At 43.5% G+C, this 22,321-nt stretch overlaps 1 protein-coding gene across 1 annotated transcript in view; it reads left to right on the forward strand.

Moving 5' to 3' along the window:
* The window catches only part of MYO16 (myosin XVI), a 434,741-nt gene that overhangs the window by 31,071 nt on the left and 381,349 nt on the right, over window positions 1-22,321 (forward strand). Inside the window, exon 2 of the mRNA XM_040624514.1 lies at window positions 13,613-13,683. Coding sequence (XP_040480448.1) covers window positions 13,613-13,683 — 71 coding nt within the window. The remainder of the gene's footprint in view (window positions 1-13,612; window positions 13,684-22,321) is intronic.

Consider the following 22,321-nt stretch of genomic DNA (forward strand, 5'->3'; position numbering starts at 1 on the left):
ATAAATATAACACACATGGTTTATCATTGGTCAGTTGAGGAACATTTAGAGTGTTTTTACCTTTTGCCTGTTGTGAATAGCTCTGCTATGAACATTCATGAACACGTATTTGTTCGAGGACGTGTTTTCATTCTTTTGGTTTTATGTCAAGGAGTAGGATCATAAGCGTGATAGACCGTGTTTAATATTTTGAAGAACCATTAAATTGTGTTCCACAGTCACTGACCCATTTTACATTCCCATTTGCAATGTGGGTGGGTTCCAATTTGTCCACCTCCTTGCCAATACTTGTTATTTTTATTTTTAAAATTGACTGTAGTCATATTCTAAGTGTGACGTGGTACCATTGTGGTTTTGATTTGATTCGTATTTCCCTAAAGATTATGCTGTTTGGCATTTTTCATGTGGTAGGCGGTCATTTGTATATTTTCCTTGGAGAAATGTCTGTGTAAGTCTTTCGAAGTTCGTTCTTTGTATTTATGGGTCTGCCGGATTAATTTTTTTTTATATGTTGTGAAGTAACAGTTCAACTTCATGCTTTCGAATGTGGACATCCAGTTGTCCCAGTAAACACATTTGTTGAAGAGACTATTCCTTCCCCCAGTGAATGATCTGGAATTCTCCTTGAAAATCTGTTGAACATAGATGTGTGAGTTTGTGGGTTCTGGATTCTCCATTCCATTTCACTGGTCCATACATCTATCCTATGCCAGTACCACACTTTTTGTTTTGTTTTGTTTTGTTTTGTTTTGTTTTAAGACTGTTTATTTGAGGGGGGGGTGTGCATGGACACAGGAGCTTGCCGAGACGGAGAGGGAGAAGCAGACTTCATGCTGAGCAGGGAGCCAGACACGGGGCTCGATCCCAGGACCCTGAGATCATGACCTGAGCTGAAGGCAGATGCTTCACCGACTGAGCCACTTAGGTGCCTCTAGTTTTTTTTTTGTTGTTGTTGTTGCTTTTAAGATTTTATTTATTTATTTGACAGAGCAAGAGAGCACAAGCAGGGGGAGCAGTAGAAGGAGAGGGAGAAGCAGGCTCCCCGTCAAGCAGGGAGCCCGATGCGGGGCTCGATCCCAGGACCCTGGGATCATGACCTGAGCCAAAGGCAGATGCTTAACCGACCGAGCCACCCAGGCACTCCTATTTTGATTACTGTAGCTTTGTAGTAAGGTTTGAAATCAGAAAGTGTGTGGCATCCAACTTTATCTTCTTTCTTTCTTTTTAAAGATTCTTTTGGCTTTTCAGGGTCCCCTGTAATTCCATACAAGGTTTAGGATCAGCTTTTCCATTTTTAGGAGAAAAGGCATTAGGGTTGTGATAGGGATATGCCATAGCTTTTCTGATATGCAAACTGTCCTGGGGAGTGAGGGAGCCGTTGGCCAGCTCTTGTCTGCTTTGCCTCCTTGGTCAGGCGTTTTTGTTCCTGCTCACGTTGGTTGTAGTAGGTTCATTTACCAAGGAGTAGTTATTACTTAATAACCAGGGTTTTGAAATGTTAGTACTGATTATTTTTACAATCATATAGCACATTTTTCATTTTGTAATCTTTCAGAATAAAAACACGTAATAAAACTGGCAATAAATGTGCAACTATGATTTGGTGAGGGTAAACTTCATGTAGCAAACAAAATAGACCATTGCCTGTACCCCAAGAATGCAGGGTTGCTTTGTCATTTGGAAAGTACTGTGATTTCCTACATTAACCAAATAATGGGGGACAGTAACCATACGCAATAGATATAGAACTTCTATAAACCAAGAAGCAAAAATACTGAAATATGCTATAAAATATTGGGTAAAAGACTGGGGATTAGCACCACAGAAGAAAGTATCCCAATTACTAATAAATTTACATAAAGATTCTCAACGTTATAACTCATCAGGGTGGTGGAAATTAAAACCGCTTACCCATAAGTATGGTTCCATTAAACAGCCCATATTGATGAGAATGTGGAAAGGCCTGAACACTAGTATATTGCTGGTGGGAGTATAAAATGGTACAACCACCTTTAAAAACTCTGAAAATTTCTAAAAAAATCAAATTTATGCATACTCTGCATTCCAGCAATCGCACTTCTAGGTGCTTGCCTTGTAAAAATGAATGCGTTATTTTACAAAAAGACTTGTGCAGGAATGTTGATAACAGCTGTATTCATAATTGACAAAAGCTGGAAACCAATCCGTGGTAGACATTTTGTTCTTTCATCTATTGTCTATTCTTGGACCAATGCTCAAGAGTTTTAATTGTGATAGTTTTAATGTATCTGTTACCTCTCTGTGTAATACTTGGCTCTATTTTTAACTCACTGAAGAATTAAAGCATTAAAAAAAAATTGTTTAGCCTTTCTGGTTGTCTTCAGTAAATCATTTGCTCCAAAATGTCTAGTCTGGCAGAGCGAACTTTGCTCATACGAAATATTGCCCCCCATTTTTTTTTCTTTAAGTAGGTCATGGAGCCCAATGCAGGGCTTGAACTCACAACCCTGAGATCAAGACCTGAGGTGAGATCAAGAGTTGGATACTTAGCCAGCTGAGCCACCCAGGTGCCTTGAAATTTCACTTTTAAAATGAGTTAAAAATAATGAATATCTGTGAACCAGAATTTGTGAAATATGCTGTACTCAGTGAGTTTACCTGGCGAGGAAGACTGGAGGGAAAGTAGGAAAGAATAAAAGACTACGTGTTTACAACCACCAGTAGTACACCAGTGAGTATCCAGCAATGCTCTCCACCTGTCTTCTGAGTTTATCTTTAGGTCAATGACAGAAATACTCAGGTAGTTCTCTCCCCTTTCCCTTACTTTTTTTTTAAGATGTAATTTTTAAAAGCTGGCTTGTGATGATTTTTTTAATTCAAATTAACGTAAGTAACAATTCTACACATTACTCAGTGTTCATTGCTATAAGGTCATCTTAAGCTATTTCGCTCATGCCTCCATCCCCCTTTGCCTGACTTTTAAAAGAACAAACCGAGGGCTTCAGAGGGGACGGGGGTGGGGAATGGGATAGGCTGGTGATGGGTAGTAAGGAGGGCATGTATTGCATGGTGCACTGGGTGTTATACGCAACTAATGAATCATCGAACTTTACATCAAAATAAATAAATTAATTAAAAATTAAAAAAAAAAACTTGTTAAGCACTTATAAAAAAAATTTAGGGGCGCCTGGGTGGCTCAGTCATTAAGCGTATGCCTTCGGCTCAGGGCGTGATCCTGGAGTTCTGGGATCGAGCCCCAAGTCAGGCTCTTCTGCTGGGAGCCTGCTTCTTCCTCTCCCACTCCCCTGCTGTGTTCCCTCTCTCACTGGCTGTCTCTCTCTCTGTCAAATGAATAAATAAAATCTTTAAAAAAAATATTTACATTTCTAAAAAAAAAAATTAAATGTTAAATTAAGCCGTTCCTCTTTGGAGAGAAGAATGGGTAAAGAAGATGTGATACATAGGGTGCTTAGGTGGCACAGTTGGTTAAGTGTCTGACTCTTGGTTTTGACTCAGATAGTGATCTCAGCATTGTGAGATCAAGCCCCAACTTGACTCCTTGCTCAATGCAGAGTAAGTTTCTCTGTCCCTCTCCTTTTGCCCCTCCCCACCAAGCTATCTCTCTCTTGCTCTCTCTCTAAAATAAATAAATAAATCTTTTTTAAAAAGATGTGATACACACACACATGCACACAAAATGGACTTTTAATCATAAAAAGAATTAAATATTGTCATTTGCACCCACATGGATGGACTTAGAGATTATTACGCTAAGCAGAAGTCAGTCAGAGAAAGACAAATACCCTACGATTTCACTTATATGTGGGATTTAAGAAACAAACAAACAAGCAAAAATTCAGCAAAGGGAAAAGAGAGAGAGGGAGAGAGAGAGAGACCAAGAAACACACCCCTAACTCCTTAGAACAAACTGATGTTACCAGAGGGGTGGGGGTTGGGGATGGGTGAAGTAGGTGGCAAGGATTAAGGAGAGCTTGGGTCGCGATGAGCCCGGGGGATGTATGGAATGGGTGAATTGCGGTACTGTACCCAGCTAATATAACGCTGTATGTTCTTTTTTTTTTTTTTTTAAAGATTTTATTTATCTATTTGACAGAGATAGAGACAGCCAGCGAGAGAGGGAACACAAGCAGGGGGAGTGGGAGAGGAAGAAGCAGGCTCATAGCGGAGGAGCCTGATGTGGGGCTCGATCCCATAATGCCGGGATCACGCCCTGAGCCGAAGGCAGATGCTTAACCGCTGTGCCACCCAGGCGCCCCAACGCTGTATGTTCTGTACATGACTATCCTGGAATTAAAAGTAAAATAAATAAATAAATAAATAAATAAATAAATAAATAAATAAATAAATGAGGGTAAATGGTTGTTTTACCTTTTATTTCAAGTGCATCACGTTTTAATAACTTTGAGGAATGTTTGTATTATCCTGTTTCTGGTTTTGTTTTTACTGTCCTCAGGGAAACAGAATTCCAGGTTAGGGGCAATGTCGATGGGCACTGCATTTTATTTACCATTTTTTGAAAAGGCATCATTTTTTTTGAAGCTAAGGCTACTTCTTAAATTTGAAATATAAAAAACATTTTAAAGTTCTGTGCAAGAACCTGACAGTGGATTCTAGAGGGAGAAGGTGGAAAGTGCGGCGTGTATTTCTGTCGTGCGTGTTACTCTGGGTTCACAATTCCCTCATCGAGGTCTGAAGAAGTACGATGCCGTTCAGTCTGTGTTGTTATAAAACTGCCACTTTGGGTCTGTTCTGGAATATTTAGAGAGTTAATGATTTAGGACTGGTGTAGGTACACGGGCCACTCCTGATTCCTGCCAGGCTTATACACCACAATAATCTATGTTAGAAATTCTGTAGAGCAGGTGATTTTGATAGAAGCCCTTTTTTGAATATCTTTTCAGCTCCCTGCCAGTGATGGCCTTGAAGGGGGGAGGGAGGAAATGAGTCACAAGCAACATTGGAAGAAAGAAAGAGCAAATAATTTTCCAAAAAGTTTCAGGATATCCAGGCACTGATTCGAGAACTTCAGATCCCTCTACTGTGTCATGACTTCTTGTCTGTCTTCTGTCTTCACCTGCTGGTGCCCATGAGATTTTAAAGTGTATGAAGGCAGGATTTTTTTCTGGTTTTTTCTCTGCTGTTGCTAACTCCTGAAACAGTGCTTAGCGTGAAGAGGCGCTCACTGGATGTTGCATCAGTAACAGCTGCACACGTGGGTGGGCGGGCATCTGAGTGAGCTTGGCAAGGGCAGTCTTGGACCTGGGTCTCAACAACTTCCAGACTTTAGTCAGATCCAATTTTGACCCAGTTGAGTAGGGAAGCAAAACTCTTCAACTAATTGCAAAGTAAACAAACAAACAAACACCTCATTACAAAGTAGTATGAAATTAGCCTTGACTGCCTGAAGCCGGGTAGGTGAGTGGGACTGAGGTGGGCCTTGGGCGCGTGGTTCCACGGTACACCTAGCTGATTGGTCTGTAGTTCTCTTGCTAAGTCTCGAATGCTGATGCGGCCTTGACCCCACGGGTCTCCCGTTCTAGGAGAGTGGCTGGGAACATCCCTGAGTGTCCTGTTGATGCACGGGGACCTGACCCAAATCAGAAGCAACCACTTAATGTGTGACTGAGCCCCTCCTCTGAATAAGGATCCCAAGCAGATCCTCACTGGAAGCTGCAAAACCTGTTCGACCCTCTTTAGATCATCGCCAGGCTGGGGTGGAAACAAGCTAACCAGCCCTGTGGATACTGATTTCCACTGCTTCCCACCCTGCTCAGTATTATAATCATCAAGGTGCTTTGACCTTAAAAACATACGGACAGTTAGGCACATTCTTGACTGATTTTAAGAATCTGGTGACAGAACAGGGTATTTATATATTTTTAAGTTTTAGTAGCTGTTCTAAGCATAATGAGAGTTGAGAATCCTGTCCCCGGCTCAGGCTCTTTCTCCACCCGAGGACACCCCATCCACGCAGACCTTGACTCCCTCTTCTGAGATGGCCCCATTAAACCAAGATTCAGCTCAGGCAGGTTTGGCTAAATATGTATTTATTGAGAATAAATTATGTGTTCCGAGGGATACTCAGGATCCCGTTGAGAATAAATTGTGTGTATGATGTGGTTTTGGAATATAGGGGAGGTTTGGTGGGGTGAGGTCCAGAGCCGATGACTAAGAATTCCTGAGATGTCTTTGGTGCAAAATGGTGGTTTGTTAAAAGCATGGGGACTGGACCGCGGGCAGAAAGAGCTGCTGCCCCAGGGACGTGAGGGGTGGCTGAGTATATACTGTGGGGTTGGAGGAGGTAAGGAAAAGGGAGGTTTCAAAAGGATTTTCCTACGTTAAAGAAGACTCATGGGATACCTGAGGCCTTGCTATTGTCAGGTAAGGTGGTTTTTCCCTCTAGCAAGGCATGAACATTAAGGTAGTTGGGAGTTTCCTGGAGGAACATTACTTCAAGTATCTGTCAATGGGCTATAGGTTATAAGGACATTTAATTGTATCTACATTTCCTTCTGGAAGCTAGGTTATTGATAGAAATGCTTTGTTCTCGTAGATTGCTAAGACATTTGTAAACCGAGGGAGACGGGAGTCTTGCAGGATTGTGTAAGTGAACTCTTCGTTTTTCCTTTCCTTAGCTTTAGGGCGCCAGGAGTGCCGAGGAATGTCACATAGATCCTGTTGGAGGTGTGTGGGGGTCAGCCTGTGCTTTGTGCTCGGCTTGCCTTCAGTTCCCTCGTCTTGTTCAGAAGGGTACTGTGGTTCATTCTGCATTAGAGGTCGGATTCTCAATGGCAAATTAATGGATCTGCCGTGAGTTCGTAACGTTGGCACTAATTCTCTTGCGTTAAGTGAGATGTTTGAAGGTAATTTGCTGAGATTGTAAAATCCAGCAGTTTTTCTCAAAATGAATTTAGGTGGCCATCTGCACGAAACTCTTCCGGAGTTTAAAATGCATGATTTTAGACCCCATCCCGGAACGCTTGAATCAGCGCATCCGGAGGTGGGACGAGGGCTTGATTCTGAAGGGGGGAGAAATGGACCCCCCAAGGTGAAAAGTCTTTCTTTGGGGAGAAGAGTGTTAGCTTTAACGATGGCTTGTTGCCCTTCATAGGGCCACAGCACCTCAGCCGAGGGACATAATGTCTGTGATATTACAATTTTATGGTAGAGGCTGATGGGGAAGGAGTGATAATGAACAATAGGTTGAGAATCACTGAACTAGAAAGATCTATTTTAGGGGCGCCTGGGTGGCTCAGTGGGTTAAGCATCTGCCTTCAGCTCAGGTCATGATCTCAGGGTTCTGGGATGGGGATCCCCATGGAGCTCCCTGCTTAGCGGGGAGCCTGCTTCTCCCTCTCTCTCTGCTGCTCCCCCTGCTTGTGCTCTCTCACTCTCTCAATAAATAAAATCTTTAAAAAAAAAAGAAAAGAAAAATCTATTTAAAAAAAAATCCTCATGTCATTCTTAGACATCCTAAAATTTGGCTTCCACCTGGAGCAGGAAATCCGTGTGTTATGCAGCATTGCTATGCAGATAGACATTTCTGTGATGTTAATAACATAATGTCTGTGTTTCTGCTCTCTGCATTGCTTCTTTATTAACATATTGATAAGATCGACCTTTTAAAGCATTTCTCAGAGGACTATCAATTGTTATGGAAATTCTGACACCTACATTTTTGGAAGTCTTTACATTGATGTTTCTATTAGCCCTTCAGGGAGGAAGGACTCTGCCTTGATTTTTTGTTGTTATTCACTGTAACTTTTTATTTAGAAATTAAATCAAACTTACAGAAGAGGTAAGCAAAGGAAACAAAGGACTTCCATACACCCTTCAGCCAAGTTTACTGTTTGCTAACATTTCACCACATATATGAGTTATCTTTTCCTCTCTCTCAAAAAATGCCTTTGCAGGGCTTTAAAGGGGGCCAAGATTTAGAACCCCTGGTTGTGTGGTGTTTCCCTCATCCTTCCCTCCGTTGATTTTAAATGTAAAATCTTTGTGAATATTGACCCACAGTCGTCATGAGAATCAGGTGAGCACCATAGCTTTGCTCTGTAGTCCGATACCCACACGGGCTCCTAGGATCCCCAAAGCGGGTATGGTCCCCAAGTTGCTGTCCAGTTCCTCCCCTCAATGTGTGGTATGTCATCAACACAGATAAACCACGGCGGTATCTGGAGACTCAAAACAAGTGCTGATTCCCAGGGGGGACTCTTGGCCTTGGCTATTGTCGGTGCTGCTGGGGACATTCAGTGGGGACAGCTGCATATTCTGTTAAAGCTCCTTAGCAAATTTTCTGATGTGTTTGCATCCAGTAGCTGAAGATTTAGAGACCGAATGTTTCTTTTGAAATATCAAATCACGCCCCCCACAACAGACTTCTCGACGGAGCTCCATGGCAGCTTGATGAGGAAGCCACAAATACACAGTAAATGGTCAATCAGTTCCAGACAGCACCACTCGAAAAGGAAGCCTCGGCTTCATTATTCTGCGTGGTCCCCAGATGGCTGTTTCTCCTCCGGCTGTTTCCTGCGGATTTTATTGTCACAGAAGGACTTGGAGTGGCTGGGCCTTTTGACTTCACTGGCAATTCGTGTCTTGTGATTATAAGGTTGCTACAGACCTGTACCTTTCTGGAAAAAGTATTTTAACCTAGTTTTGGGCCATTTTACACAAAACGAGTAATGGGAGAGCCTTAAAATGGATCTTGATTCCTGTTGAGATTTTTCTTTCCTATTGTGATTTTGAAATTTCTCTACCCTGATGCCCTTCTTGTTGACAGTCCTTGGGGTCCTGCTGCCCACCCTGAGTTCTAGACGCACCCAGTTCCCGTGTGGCTTGGAGGCATCACAAAATCTGAGTCTCAGTGTCCTTCTTAGTGACACAATGACAGGATCTGCATCATGGAGTGGAGAGAATTGACGTGATTCTTACACTAAGGTACTCACAGCCCGAGTACTTCCCAGTGTGTGTTAGCATTGGAAACATGGACCAGACATAGGAAACGTTGGGGTCTGGAGCTGATGGCGAAGAGAGAATTCTGGAGACCTCTTCGGTGCAGAAAGGTGGTTTTATTAAAGCACGGGGACAGGACCCGTGGGCAGAAGAGCTGCTCTGGGGTTGGGAGGGTGGCTGATGATACACTTTCAAGTTGGGAGGGGTTAGGGACAGCACAAGCCTCCAAGGTATTTTGGAAGCAAGGTTTCCAGGACCCTGAGGGGGCCGCTATTGTTAGAAAAGGCTGTTTAGTACCGGCTAGCAAACCCGCAGTCCTGAGACCCTTCAGATGTGTATCAGGGGCCATATGCTTGGAGGATGATTGCTGACATATATCTTGGCAAGGGGAGGAGTGGGGGGGGTTATGGAAAAAGGAAATTTCCAAAGGAATTTTTATATGTTAAAGTAGACTCACAGGGTCCTGGATTGGGGTAAAATTGCCTTTTGCCCTCAGCAGACATAGGATTTAGCTCACTCTACAACTGGTGTGTGTGAAAAACATTTCTTTATTTTGTCAATAGTTGATTTTGTCTTGTTCTTGAGTCCCCACCGTGGTAGCCAGGGCCAACCCAGTCAGCGCGCTCTCTGTGGTTCTTAGTTCTGATAACGTAAACAGTCCTTTTGGAAAAGAGCCCTAATATCTAGGGGAAAAAAATGTGCTCAAATTGTCCCCATCTGTTTTCTCCTCGGGCTGAGGTGTGACCCATTTGAGACGGGGTGGGATTTATTTGTCTGTCACTGCGGCAAGAAGTTCTGGAATTCTTGGATGTAGTGTCCTTGTCATTCCTGGACGTTCTTGGACCTGTTCCTTAAGGACTTCAGGCCCCTGTCTGTGGTGCACTGAGCTTGCCCTTCCAGCCCCTGAGGACCAGTTGTTAAAGTTTTGGGAATTTGTCAGTTGGTTGTGAAACAGTTAAACAAAGCCTACAGTAAAAATTAAAGCCTATAAACTTACAACTAAATAGATTGTAATAAAGAGTAATACTCAAGGGACGCCTGCGTGGCTCAGTCAGTGAAGCCTCTGCCTTCGGCTCAGGTCATGATCTTGGGGTCCTGGGATCGAGCCCCACATCGGGCTCCCTGCTCGGCGGCGAGTCTACTTCTGTCTCTCCCCCACCTCACCGCTTGTTTTCTCTCTCTCTCTCTCTCTCTCAAATAAATAAAATATTTTTTAAAAAGAGTAATACTCAAGACTCATCACTTCACTGCATTTTTCTCTCATCTATGCCCTTGAAGTCACCTTCGTGTCCTGAGGTGGGTGGGTGTGGAAATGCTGCATAAATCACGGGCTGTGCCCCATCTTTTCCCCACCCTGGGTTCAGTGACATCACATTGGCAGCTTGAGATAAGACAATCACACCACGAAAGTTGGTTTGATTTATTGTCTTCTTGCTTGTCTAGAATTAAGGACATGTTCATTCAGGGCTATACTTGCAAATGGGTTATGTCAGGACCAAAAATGTGATGCCATATGATACATTGTTCAAAAACCATTATCCTACTTCCAAAGATGTCCCTCAGGTCCTTGATAAATGAGCGATGTCTGACACACTTCCTCGTTTCATTTTAACCTTACTCAGGAGCCAGCAAACTTTGTATAGGGCTACATAGTAGCTATGTTAACTTTGCGGGCTACATAAAGTCCATCTTGCCCATTATTTTTGGATTTTTTGGTTCTTTTTTATTGCCTTTTTTTTTTTTTCTTACTCATTCCATCTACTTTGCTCCTGATACTGTCACCTTGGGGGTTAGGCTTCAACCCAGAAATTTGGGAAGGACACCAACATTCAGTCCATAACACTTAGCTAATGAATCTTTTCCAGCTTTGCTTGAAACCCTGTGATCCACTTTGTTGCCCACAAAATGGTGTCCAAATCCAGTAGCGGGATGTGCCGTGTCCTCTCTGACCCAGTCCTCCGAGCCATACGTAGTGTTCCACCCCCTACCCCCGCACGCTCATCGTTTGTCACTATATCCCGCCGTAGTCCTCCTCACCCGTGTCGTGCTTGATAAATTACACACTCGTCCTCCAAGTGACTGCTGCTAAATCTGCATTGTTTGTAGCCTACACTTCCATTCAGCATTTACAAATTGGAAGGTTTTGAGAAAATTTAGAGTAAACCTTAAGTTATGGATTCTAGGATATGTTATAATGGGGTTTCGTAACATAGAGTGATTATACTAGTATAAATCACTTGGGGATCGGTCCCCAGTGCCAGGAGGCATGATAAACATGCTGCTTGTTGGCTCACTCACTTTTGCCAGTGCCGCAGGGTGTGATGTGAACTCAACTGACAGGAAACTGAGGCACAGAGAGTGCAGTAGCTCTCTCAGTGGGGCCAGGCCTCATAGCCAAATCCACGGCCAGTGTATCACCGACTCCTATTATGTGTGATTCACTACACACGTGCGTGGTGGATTCTACTCAAAAATCTGACAGCAGGGGAGCCTGGGTGGCTCAGTCGGTTGGGTGTTGGGCTCTTGGTTTCAGCTCAGCTCCTCATCTCAGGGTCATGAGATCGAACCCCACATCAGGCTCCTTGCTCCGTTCAGAGTCTGCTTGGGACTCTCTCTCCCTCTCCCTCTGCCCCTCCCCCCTGCTTTCTCTCTCTCTCTCAAATAAATAAATCTTTTTAAAAAATCTGACCGCATGTTATTAATGTTTTTCTAACAAAATCTGCCTCATACTGTATTTGTAGTATATGTGCTTTGCTATGAAAACTTTAAAGTGCTGTGTTGATATTAGTTAATACAAGATGAATAATTTCATTTGCTAAAAAAATAAACATTTGGGTAAAAGTGCTATTTATCTCCTGAGGAAACCATTGGCAAACGTATTTAAATAACTGTCTGTTGTTGGCAATGGACTGTTCAAAACTAAGGGCAAGAAGTATGTGAGGGAGCAGGAAATGTGTTGGCTTATGATACTTGTGCATAGAGAGAGCCGGGAATGGGACAAAGAAAGGGCATCTGCCTACCAGGTAGTAGGACAGCTCCTAGAAATACAGTGAGGACAAGAAAGGCTAAGGACTTACCTTCCTGGATGTTCTCCTGATGGCTGAGGAGGGAGATGCCCCTGTAAGCAGATGGACGTCCCACACCATGTTAGGTTACACTTGATCCTGTAAAATTGCTGTCTTTGAGAATTTTTTTTTGTCACAAACTACCATCATTAGGAGAATCTATGTTATGAAAAGAATTCAACTCTTAACTGGAGAAAGAACATATCCAAGGGAAAGCCACTTAGAAGGTGAATAGATGTGGACAGACTCCTACTGAGGACAGCTTGCAGGGAGAGGACTGAAGTGAAGGGGCGCAGGTCCACGGAGGCAAGTGTTGCTGCTGTTGAGAGGGCGCGGGAGTGTGTCTCACTTCCCTGGGGAGAGAGATTTGGACGAAAGGCCATCGGACTTGAGGAAGGGCTGTCTGGAGGGCACACTGGGCTGGGTGTGGGTTGTTTCTGCTGTCACCATGTTACCCACATTTTGGAGGGGCTCTTCAGGCTCCCTCTTCACCCTCACTGCATGGGTCATCAAGGAGCTGGCCTTCCTAGAGAGGGGACAGTGGGAGTAGCCATGTCTGCCAGGACCCATGGCACCCCTTGTGACGTGTGGTTAACTTTGGGGAAGATGGTGACACACTAGGTGTTGGAACACATAAAAGATTTGGGGTACCATAAAATAGAAGATACATTCAGGTAACACTCCAGACTACAGAGAAACTTGTGGAAAAACAATATGCTCAGTGAGGTGTGCGTTTGAATCCGAGCCATTTAATACCGTTCTGTGTTATAATGGGGGGAAAAAAAGAGTCACTGTTGCTTTAATTATAGTTTTTGTGGAAAATGCATTAATGGCTTTTCATTGAGACTGCGATGCTGCTGTTAACTGTGGAAACCACGATAGTGCTTTGGGGAACTGATGAGCCTTTCTGTGAGGCTGGTCCTAGAGCCCATTGTAAGAAGTGGAGATTATAACAGCCTCCTCATGCCTGTGGCATTCCTTGTACTAATGAATTCACCTTTGCTGTTCAGATGGCAACACAGGTCACCTCCCAACTGTGCATTTCTTCTGATAATTGGCATGTATTTTGACCTATTTGGCATTATTAACTTAGGTAGAAATGGCTTTGTCCCATAGTCCTTCCTGGGAATGGTGGACACACTGCCAGGAGGTCATTGAAGGAAGAGAAGTTTAAGGTCCAGAGCGTAAACTTTATTTGAAGCCAATGGGCCCTAATGAGATTAAAAAATAAAAGTTAAGTGAACCAATGCCTCCATGAGCCTAGTGAAGTAATTTCTTTTTATTATTTTGCCCTACCAAGGATATGCAAACAAGACCCGTTGAAACAATAAACTGTAAGAGCGCATTCCCCTTTCTGAGTAATTTGCGCAGCTGTAATGGGAAATTACATTGACAAACCTAGGAATAAGTTTGAACGTGAAGACAAACGCCACCAATCATACATACGGAAGTAAGGTCAGAGGGCGGTTAATGTGTCTGCGTTGGCTTTTATGGCTCTTTGTATCTCAGATGTTAATGGAATGCTTGGGTTTGGGTTCCCGGTGTGGACAAAGCGCGTGCCGTAACCGCCTGCTCTTTCGGTTTTTCAGCGCTGCGGCTCCTGAAGGAGGGCGCGGACCCGCACACTGCCGTTTCCTCGGGAGGGTCCCTGCTGCATCTGGTGAGCACTGTCCGACCGGGGCGTGGGGGGGCCACACAGGGAGCAGAATCAGTTGTGGGCTCACAATTCGATAGCCAAATATGCATCTTTTTTTTAAGAGTTTATTAATTTATTTGAGAGAGAGAGAGAGAGAGAGAGAAGACAGCACTAGCAGGGGAAGAGGCAGGCAGAGAGAGAGGGAGAAGCAGACTCCCTGATTCAGGGCTCAATCCCAGGACTCTGGGATCATGACCTGAGCCAAAGGCAGACGCTTCACCAACGGAGCCCCCCAGGTGCCCCTCACATGTGCACCTGACAGATGATGTACATTTGTACATGTACAAACGTGATGCTTTCAAATGCTCAGGCTTGGAAAACGAGCTGCAGTATAACCTGATTACTACATTGGAGTTTGTAATTAATCTTTAACAAATGGAGTTACAACTTCTGCCCTAAAGAAGATGCTTTGAAAATGAAGCAAATGATATCGTCTCCACTGTAGCCTATTAGGCACTCGTTCTTTTGCTTCTACACGTTGTCTTTGTGCTGCAGTGAACTTTCTGTATGCTCTGCTTGTGACCAGATGCATATAAATGGGAGTAAAGCTCACCCACATTCTTTTGAAGACGAAGCAGTGAATGGCTAAGTGAGTCAGCAGATAAATAATGGCATAAACAAACAAATATTATATTAGGTTCATGTGCCAGAAAGTTTTATGAGTTCAGTTAAAAATGCAATAGAAGGATTCAATTTAGTGGTCTTTAGGACTAATTTAATGATTAAACCTTAATTTTGAAAAATATCAAAATTAGCGTAGCATTAAAAACCTGACTTAGGGTCATCTACCAAGGTCAGAGATGAGCTGTATTTCTTTGTGATACATTGAACTGTGTTAAAGAAGGTCATGCATCACGCAGCCCGGGGCTCCTGAACATGCCGCCGCTTCTCAGCCTGGATTGCACGTTGGAATCACCTGGGAGCAGTAAAATGCCAACACCTGCCTCCCAACCCTGGCCCCGTCCCTGGAGATTCTGACTTAATTTTTCTCGGATGTAGCGATTCAGAGCTCCCCCAGCTGATTCTCCTGTACAGCCTAGGCTGAGAACCACTGCATACAAGAGAAAGGTGTGCCTACCAAAGCCTCAAGATATCTGGGGGTGCAGACAATCATATTATGCACTCAGCAGAATGGAAAAAGAACTCAGGATATTGATAGGAGACAGTCCGTAGAAGAAATGTAAACTCTTTCTCTCCAGCACTGATTGAGACAGAAAGAGAGATTTCTAGATGACTTTTTCCTTCTCTGGAGTGTTTTGGTTTTGAAACCTCTGCATTTTAGACTCAGATCGTTACCGGGCTTACATGAAATTTCTAAGGAGCTATGCCTCGTTAGTTCCTAGGTCCCAGGTCTGATGATGATAAGTAATGCTAGCTAGACTCGGGTCGTGCTGCTAACAGCTTTCCACAAACATACATTTTCCTCTTGGTCAGTGTGGTCACTTCTCTACCAGGAGGTCCAGTGATCAGCATGTTCAGAGGGAAACCAGGCCAGGCCCTGCTTTCTTTTCTTGGGGGTGTCCGCTCTTGCCTGTTTCCTCCGTTAGAAGATGGTCAGGAGAGAATTCGATCACGTGCCAGCTGCTTTTGGTCTTTTCCTCTCATGTGTAAGTTCATGTACACTTACTCCTTTCATGAAGCTGGAGGAGGTGCTTAAGGTCACTGAGGCTCATTTTTCCCGTCTGTGAAATGGGGATATTATCCAGGCTGTTGTATTCAGAGGTTTTGTTGTGATGGATACACATGACAGCATGCTTTGTGATGATCAGATAGCTATGAAAATAATTTCTAAGCCATAAAATGTCTTTGATATGTTAGATATTGATCAGCATGTACATTATAGTGTATTATTTATGATGCATTTTCATATAAACTAATTTTTTATTCACTAAAGCTCTGAGTGGTTGGACATATGCCTGTGTGACTTGCCTAGTTAGAAACTGAGAAACAAGTATGGAACAGTTTGGCCACGTTCACATAGTAACAGTAGGGAGCTTCCACATATACAATATTCTTGCCACATGTTCCCCAGTGATACCTGCAAGGTGCTCATTTCCGTTTTCAGAGAACACACTGTCATTCTAATTCAACTACTGGAAGACAGACCTTTTCTGTAAACGCATCATGTGAGTTCATTGCTAATATTGCCAAAAATGTATTATTACTTAGTATGTATGTGTTTGAGAGAGAGAGAGAGAGACACCCAGGACTTTATCTATAAAATGCATTTGCCTGTAATGAGCACATAAAAGTGCATCCTGGCAATCAGGAAATCAGTGGTTGCTTTCTGGCCCTCTGACCTAAGCCAGATGCCACTGTGTCCCTTCATCTGGACCACTGCCACCCTCTCCGAAAGCATCATCCTTTCCCACTTCTCATCTCCCTGTCCCGTCGTTGCCTACCCTGCGGGCTGTTCCCACACAGAAGCCAAATCAGAGTCTCTCTTCCATCAGAATACTCCGGAAACTTTCCTTCCCACTCAAAAGAAAAACGCAGTGTCCTACATAGACCCATACCATGAAGTGCTCCCGCTGTGGCCCCTGCCCCGGTTCCTCCCCTCTTGTTCTTATGGCTCCTTACTGTGCCTGCCATATTCCCGCCAGGTGCGTCTTTTCCACTTGGAACATCGTTCCACAGGTACCCACATAGCTCATGCCCTCATTTGCTTTGGGGCTCTGCTCAGGAGTCATCTAACAGAACAGCCTTCCCTGGCTTGCCCTGTCGGATAGAGCAGCCTATCACGACCACTCCACAATCAACTTGACTTTCATCTGGCCGCTAGTTTCACGGTAGTGCGCAGGTGCACCAAACAGATTACAGACCCGTGTGATTCTGTCTTGCTTTTTAGACCGTCTGCTCTGTGAGAGCATGAGCTGGGCCTTTTCTGCTCAGCCTATTGTACCCGCAATGCCTGGGGAGTGCCCAGCACTTGGCACATGCTCAGTAGATTTGTTGAGTAGGAAAGTTAATGCATTCACTACTTATTAATTAATTAATATCTGATGCTATGATTGCGCTTAGGGGTCCACAGATTCAGAACACATTCTGTGCCCATATGGACTTTAGTTTTCCGATGGAGGAAGAAAAATAGACCACTGATTACTGCAGACCTGGGAGAGGGGTAAACAGGAGATCGTGGCAGAAGGCCATAATGAGGCCACTCTTGCCTTGGAGGAACAGTTCTGACACCTTCTCTGACCCTCCTGATCAGATATAATTACTCTTTTATCCAAGATCTCCTAGTGCACGATCCTTGCTTCTGCTACAGATCTTGTCATGATGCGTCATAATTAATGGACGATGTGCCTTTTCTCTCTGCTAGACTGCATTTTCAGAAACTGTGACTGTGATACTGTTATATCCCTGGCATGTGACATGTAGGAAATACTCAATACACCATCCATGAATGAATGGATGAATGAATGGGCCCCAGGGACATAAGGATGTCTTTGGTTAATGAGAAGTCAGTTATTTGAGACCCAGGTCACACAGTATAAAGACTCAGAAATGGTAGGATCAGAAGGAAAACGAAATGAGAGGATTCAAGTGAGAAGGCAGAGGGAAACACTTTATTAGCTTTCTGTTCAGTGCAGCTATGATGCATTTTCATACCATTAGGCAGGGGCCGCGAGCCTCAGATAAAAGGACGATGGGGCTGGAGTGCGCGGGAGAAAGCCTGGGACGGCCCAGGGATCTCGGGCTCATTGCCGAGTCTTCTTTTCCTGGGGTTCCCGAGTAAATAAAAGCAAATGAAAAATTGTGAGTTGCCAGAGAGACAAAATTACAGGGTTTCAACATGGCTTAGGTACTGAAAAAGCCAATTTAGCCGCCTGAGATGTCAAGTTTGAGTACCTCTGCTGTTGGCCCCACCTTTGGGGCATCCTGCGTTATGAAGCCTGATGTGTTATCAGCACCGAAGCTCTAATTATAGATGCTTAGATCAACGCCTTTGAGAAGAAGGCAGCGTCTGTTTGTGTGGGCCATCAGGAATAAGCTATAGAAATTATTGAGATTTACAGAGTTTTGTTTATTTAACTCAATTATTCTTCATTGAGTTCCTGACTGCAAGCGCAGATTTCGGTACATTCCTCTTAGAAGTGCCAGGAGACCGTTGATGTTGGAGATGAACAATTCCCATCCCCATGCGTAGATATTTGAGAAGCAGGTTTGAGTATATTTTGTCATATAAAATCTTTAGTTTTATCTTCTTTTAAAATTTGCAACAAATACCTGTGGATTAGCTTGTTTGCCCACCTTCCATAAATAATTCCTGTGTCAAACATTTGGCAGGTGTCAAGTCCTGTGACCGACAGAGGGGAGGTAATGACGGCAGGTGACACACAGCACCTGCACCCCAGGAGGGCAGTATACATGAACGCTCAGATTTAAGTCTCTGGAAGAAATTACGATATTTGTGGATTTGGAAACAGAATCACATAGGTTTTGCTGAATCGCTGTCCAGGGTTCTTTGTTATGAGCTCTCGAGAAGGAGCTCCTGATGGTGACCAAACCCTCTTGAATGGAGCATGAAATGCAAAGTCTTTGAGCGTTGTCCTGTGACAGCAGCAGACCACAGTGAGGTTTAAGTGGAATGTGTTAGAAAAAGGAATTTCTCTTTCTTTGACCTGGTGAATAGTATATACAGTACAGGTAGGTAGATGAGATGAGAGAGGAAGGGAGAGAATCTTTTGCAAGAGCAGAGAAAATCTTGAAGGCTAGAGAAATTTTTTTTTTTAAAAGATTTTATTTATTCATTTGACAGAGAGAGAGAGACAGCCAGCGAGAGAGGGAACACAAGCAGGGGGAGTGGGAGAGGAAGAAGCAGGCTTCCAGCAGAGGAGCCTGACGTGGGGCTTGATCCCAGAACCCCGGGATCACGCCCTGAGCTGAAGGCAGATGCTTAACCACTGAGCCACCCAGGCGCCCCTAGACAAATTTTTAATAGTGACTCAGGTTGGGGAAAGGAGGCAAAGTCTTCATTTTTACATGTATGTTTCATAAAATAAAAGAAATTAATAAGATTAGTTATGACTGCATTTTTGTTAGAGACTTAAAACCACCTGTTTTAATCACTTCCTGCTCTTCCAAGGAAGTCTGGTGTCTGAACTGGCTGCTCCTTGGGCTTCACTCTCCACATCTTTCAAGCTTCAGGAGCCAGAAGAAGCAGAGATAATTAGCAAATTACCACAGATGCAGCTGTTCCACATCTTCGTATCTTTTAGATGGAGGAGAAAATATATTTTGAAAAGAGTCAGAATATTAGGACTGTGGAGTAAATGTCTGAAGAAAGATCTAATTTTAAAACGGATCTAGGTGTTAGAGAGCAAAAGAGGTCAATAGAGATGTGGACATTGTCCGAAGCTTCTGGGCATTGACCATGTAACTCCCCCCTCCTTTGCTCTCCCAGAAAGTAAAGGGGAAAAGCTGCAAGGGTAAGTGTTGGTGAGAAAATGAATCACAGCAGAAGAAAATGTGCCCTCTCCAGGAGCCGTTCCTGGGAGTTTCTTGGGTGATGAGGAACGGGGGACATCCGTACAGGACGGTGCAACAGGAAGTGAAGAGACAATTGAAGGAGCAAGATGAACGTGAAAGGATAATGCCAATGAGCAGGAGTACCCAACCATTCTGATATCTGAGGATGATGCTGGAAAACAAGAAGTAGAGTTTCCATGGACTGGAAATAGTGGCTCCTTTAATTTTTTTCCAAGGATGTGATTAAGATTCAAATTTCTGGTCGGGTTTTGCTTTTTAAAATCCAGTATCTCTTTGGCCCATGAGAATGATGGCATCCATAACTGGAAAGCCTGAGTCCAGGATCTTTGATCATGAATACAGTATTCATCTGAATCTTGAGTGAAAATTCTGACCTTGTTCTGTGTGGTGGTTATATTTTTATTTGGACTGCCTGGGTACATGACTTGGGGGTAAGAAGGCAATAAAAGTGTGTCTGTCAGAATGCCACCAGGAACTGAGGGGAGTGAATTTTCCATTTTTGAGTAAAAATATCACACAGGACTGGTTCATTCAATAGCAAATTCTAAAGAATTCCCTAGTAAAACTGCCAGTGAGATTTGTATTTTGTTTTATCTCTGCAACCATAGAACCCAGTTTATAAAGAATTAGAATCCTTCATTGACGGGGAAAGCAGATGGGTGAGGAATTTTTTACAGATGACTTTGAACTGTGAGCCCCTCTGAGAAAAATCCCAGTCCACTAGCACTGAGAGCACTGGTACAGAGCCTTTCCTTGGGGGAAGCTGGATGTCACACCCATAAAGGTTTTCCTTGAGGTCTCAGTCTGAAACTCACCCTCTCAGAAAGGCCTTCCATGCCAAATGAGATAGAATTCCTAAAGAGCCATTTTCGTTCCTCCCCCAGATTGTTTATGCTGTTTCCTACTCTGGGGGTGCTCCTCTGAGATGGCCCCATAGCTCACTGGACTTCCTCATCATACTTTTCTTTTGACTGCACTGCCGTCTTGAATTTGGCTATTGACTGGGGACAATATCTAGTCCATGATACCAGCTCTCTGGCTTGGCGCAGCACTGGGCACATGGTAGGTCTTCAGTGAATACTTAATTAATGGACTATGAATGTCTCTCCCTACCTCCCCCACCATATCCTTCAAGACCTGTGCTGAGAGTGTCCCATAATGGAGTGTCCAATTCTATCAGGCTGTTAGGTACCCTCCACTGTGAATCTAGAATGCTCTGAACACCCTCAATCTCATTCAACTGGATTGTCTGTTTCCCAAGGGTAGTACTATGCCATGAAACTTTATGTATACATTGTCAAGCACGGTGCCTGGAATAGAGTGTTGCCTGATAAAATCTTGGCGATTCAAAGTGAGGCAAACCAGTGTTGCAGCTGAAGGAGCAGAGTTTACATTCACTTAAAAGGATAAAAGTTCTATTAGGATATTAAAATTTCTGGATGTGCATCAGTGGTACATCTGAATCTCTTTAGTAACAGCCTGTTTTATATTTAGAGTTTGGTTCCGGTGGCTGGAAGATATGTGTGCTTGGAATGCAGGTGGAAATAATAACTATGATTCAGCTCAGAGGGTTCTGGGTAGGTTATGTGTGGTGAGGTAATCTGCAGTATAAGTATTTGCCAGAGAGAAGAAATGCATCTTATTTGACTTACGATGGGGGTATGTCTGGATGAAGCACGTAAGTTGAAAGTATCGTTGGGTTAAAAATGCATTTAATACATCTAACCTACCATTGTAGCTAGCCGAGCCTAGCCCAACATTAGCCTACAGTTAGGCAAAACAATTGAGCACAAAGCCCATTTTCTAATAAAGTGTTGAATATCTCATGTAATTTATTGCATTCTCTACTGAAAGTGATACCACAGAATGGTGGCATGGGTACAGAGTGGTTGGCAGTGTCTCCATTGTCTTTGCTCACGACAACATGGCTGCCTGGGAGCAGCGGCTGCTGTCCAGCATCATGAGAGGGGCTCGAACCGCATGTTGCCAGCCCTGGAGATGATCCAAATTCAGACTTCTTTCACACCTTCATAACGTCAAAAACTTATAAGTTGAACCATCGTAAGTCGGAGACCATCTGTACATGAAAAGCAAAAATGATGAGAAGTATGTTCAAGATGACATTATGATGAGTGCGATCCTTTAGTGTGATATAATGGCAGAGAAGTGAAAGTGATTTTGTACAGATCTAGGCACTGGCTGAAAGGGGTGGCTAGTGGGATTGATGTTCAGTACAAGGGGCCATATGGAATTTCTAGAGCGATTTCAAAGTTTTAAAAATTGCAACAAATTCAAATTCATTTTCCTGCTGATACAAATTTCTCTGTGTGTGTGTCTCTGTCTCTGTGTGTCTCTGTCTCTCTCCATCTGTCTCTGGTTGTAGAAAAGTTTTTGAACCACTGAAAACCCTAAATGTAGGACAAGAAAAATGGACAATGATTAATCCAAATTGATTGTATAAGTCATATTGCTTCCCCTCTCCCCACTGCTTCCAGAGAGTTCAGAGATAATTTTTTTGCTTAACAGTAGAGCTGTGCTTAGCACATGATACCCACTCAATAACTAGTATCTGGATCAAGTTGGATGTTGTCCTGGTAACTCTTTGCTAGTCTCTTCTGCCCTAGTGGTTTTGAAATCAACACAGAGGAAGGGAAGTATGCCTGAAAATATATAAACATTGAGAAAACTAATGTGACAGGTATGACCCATGTTTATTTATTTATTTTTTTTAAAGATTTTATTTATTTATTTGACAGAGAGACAGCCAGCGAGAGAGGGAACACAAGCAGGGGGAGTGGGAGAGGAAGAAGCAGGCTCATAGTGGAGGAGCCTGATGTGGGGCTTGATCCCATAACGCCGGGATCACGCCCTGAGCCGAAGGCAGACGCTTAACTGCTGTGCCACCCAGGCGCCCCTCGACCCATGTTTAAATAAGAAAACCAAAAACTTGCAAAAGAGAACTTTCATGTATGAACGAGGGAATTTAATATGGGAATTCAGTGCTTGTATAAAGCTTTTAATTTTCTGAGTGATAGATTTCAGGGTTGTTCAGGACATGCTCGTTAGCCAACCAGAAGAACTAAAATACATAAAATATCCCTTATGACAA

Source organism: Ursus maritimus, unplaced genomic scaffold (assembly GCF_017311325.1).
Source record: "Ursus maritimus isolate PB19 unplaced genomic scaffold, ASM1731132v1 scaffold_10, whole genome shotgun sequence".
NCBI lineage: Eukaryota > Metazoa > Chordata > Mammalia > Carnivora > Ursidae > Ursus > Ursus maritimus.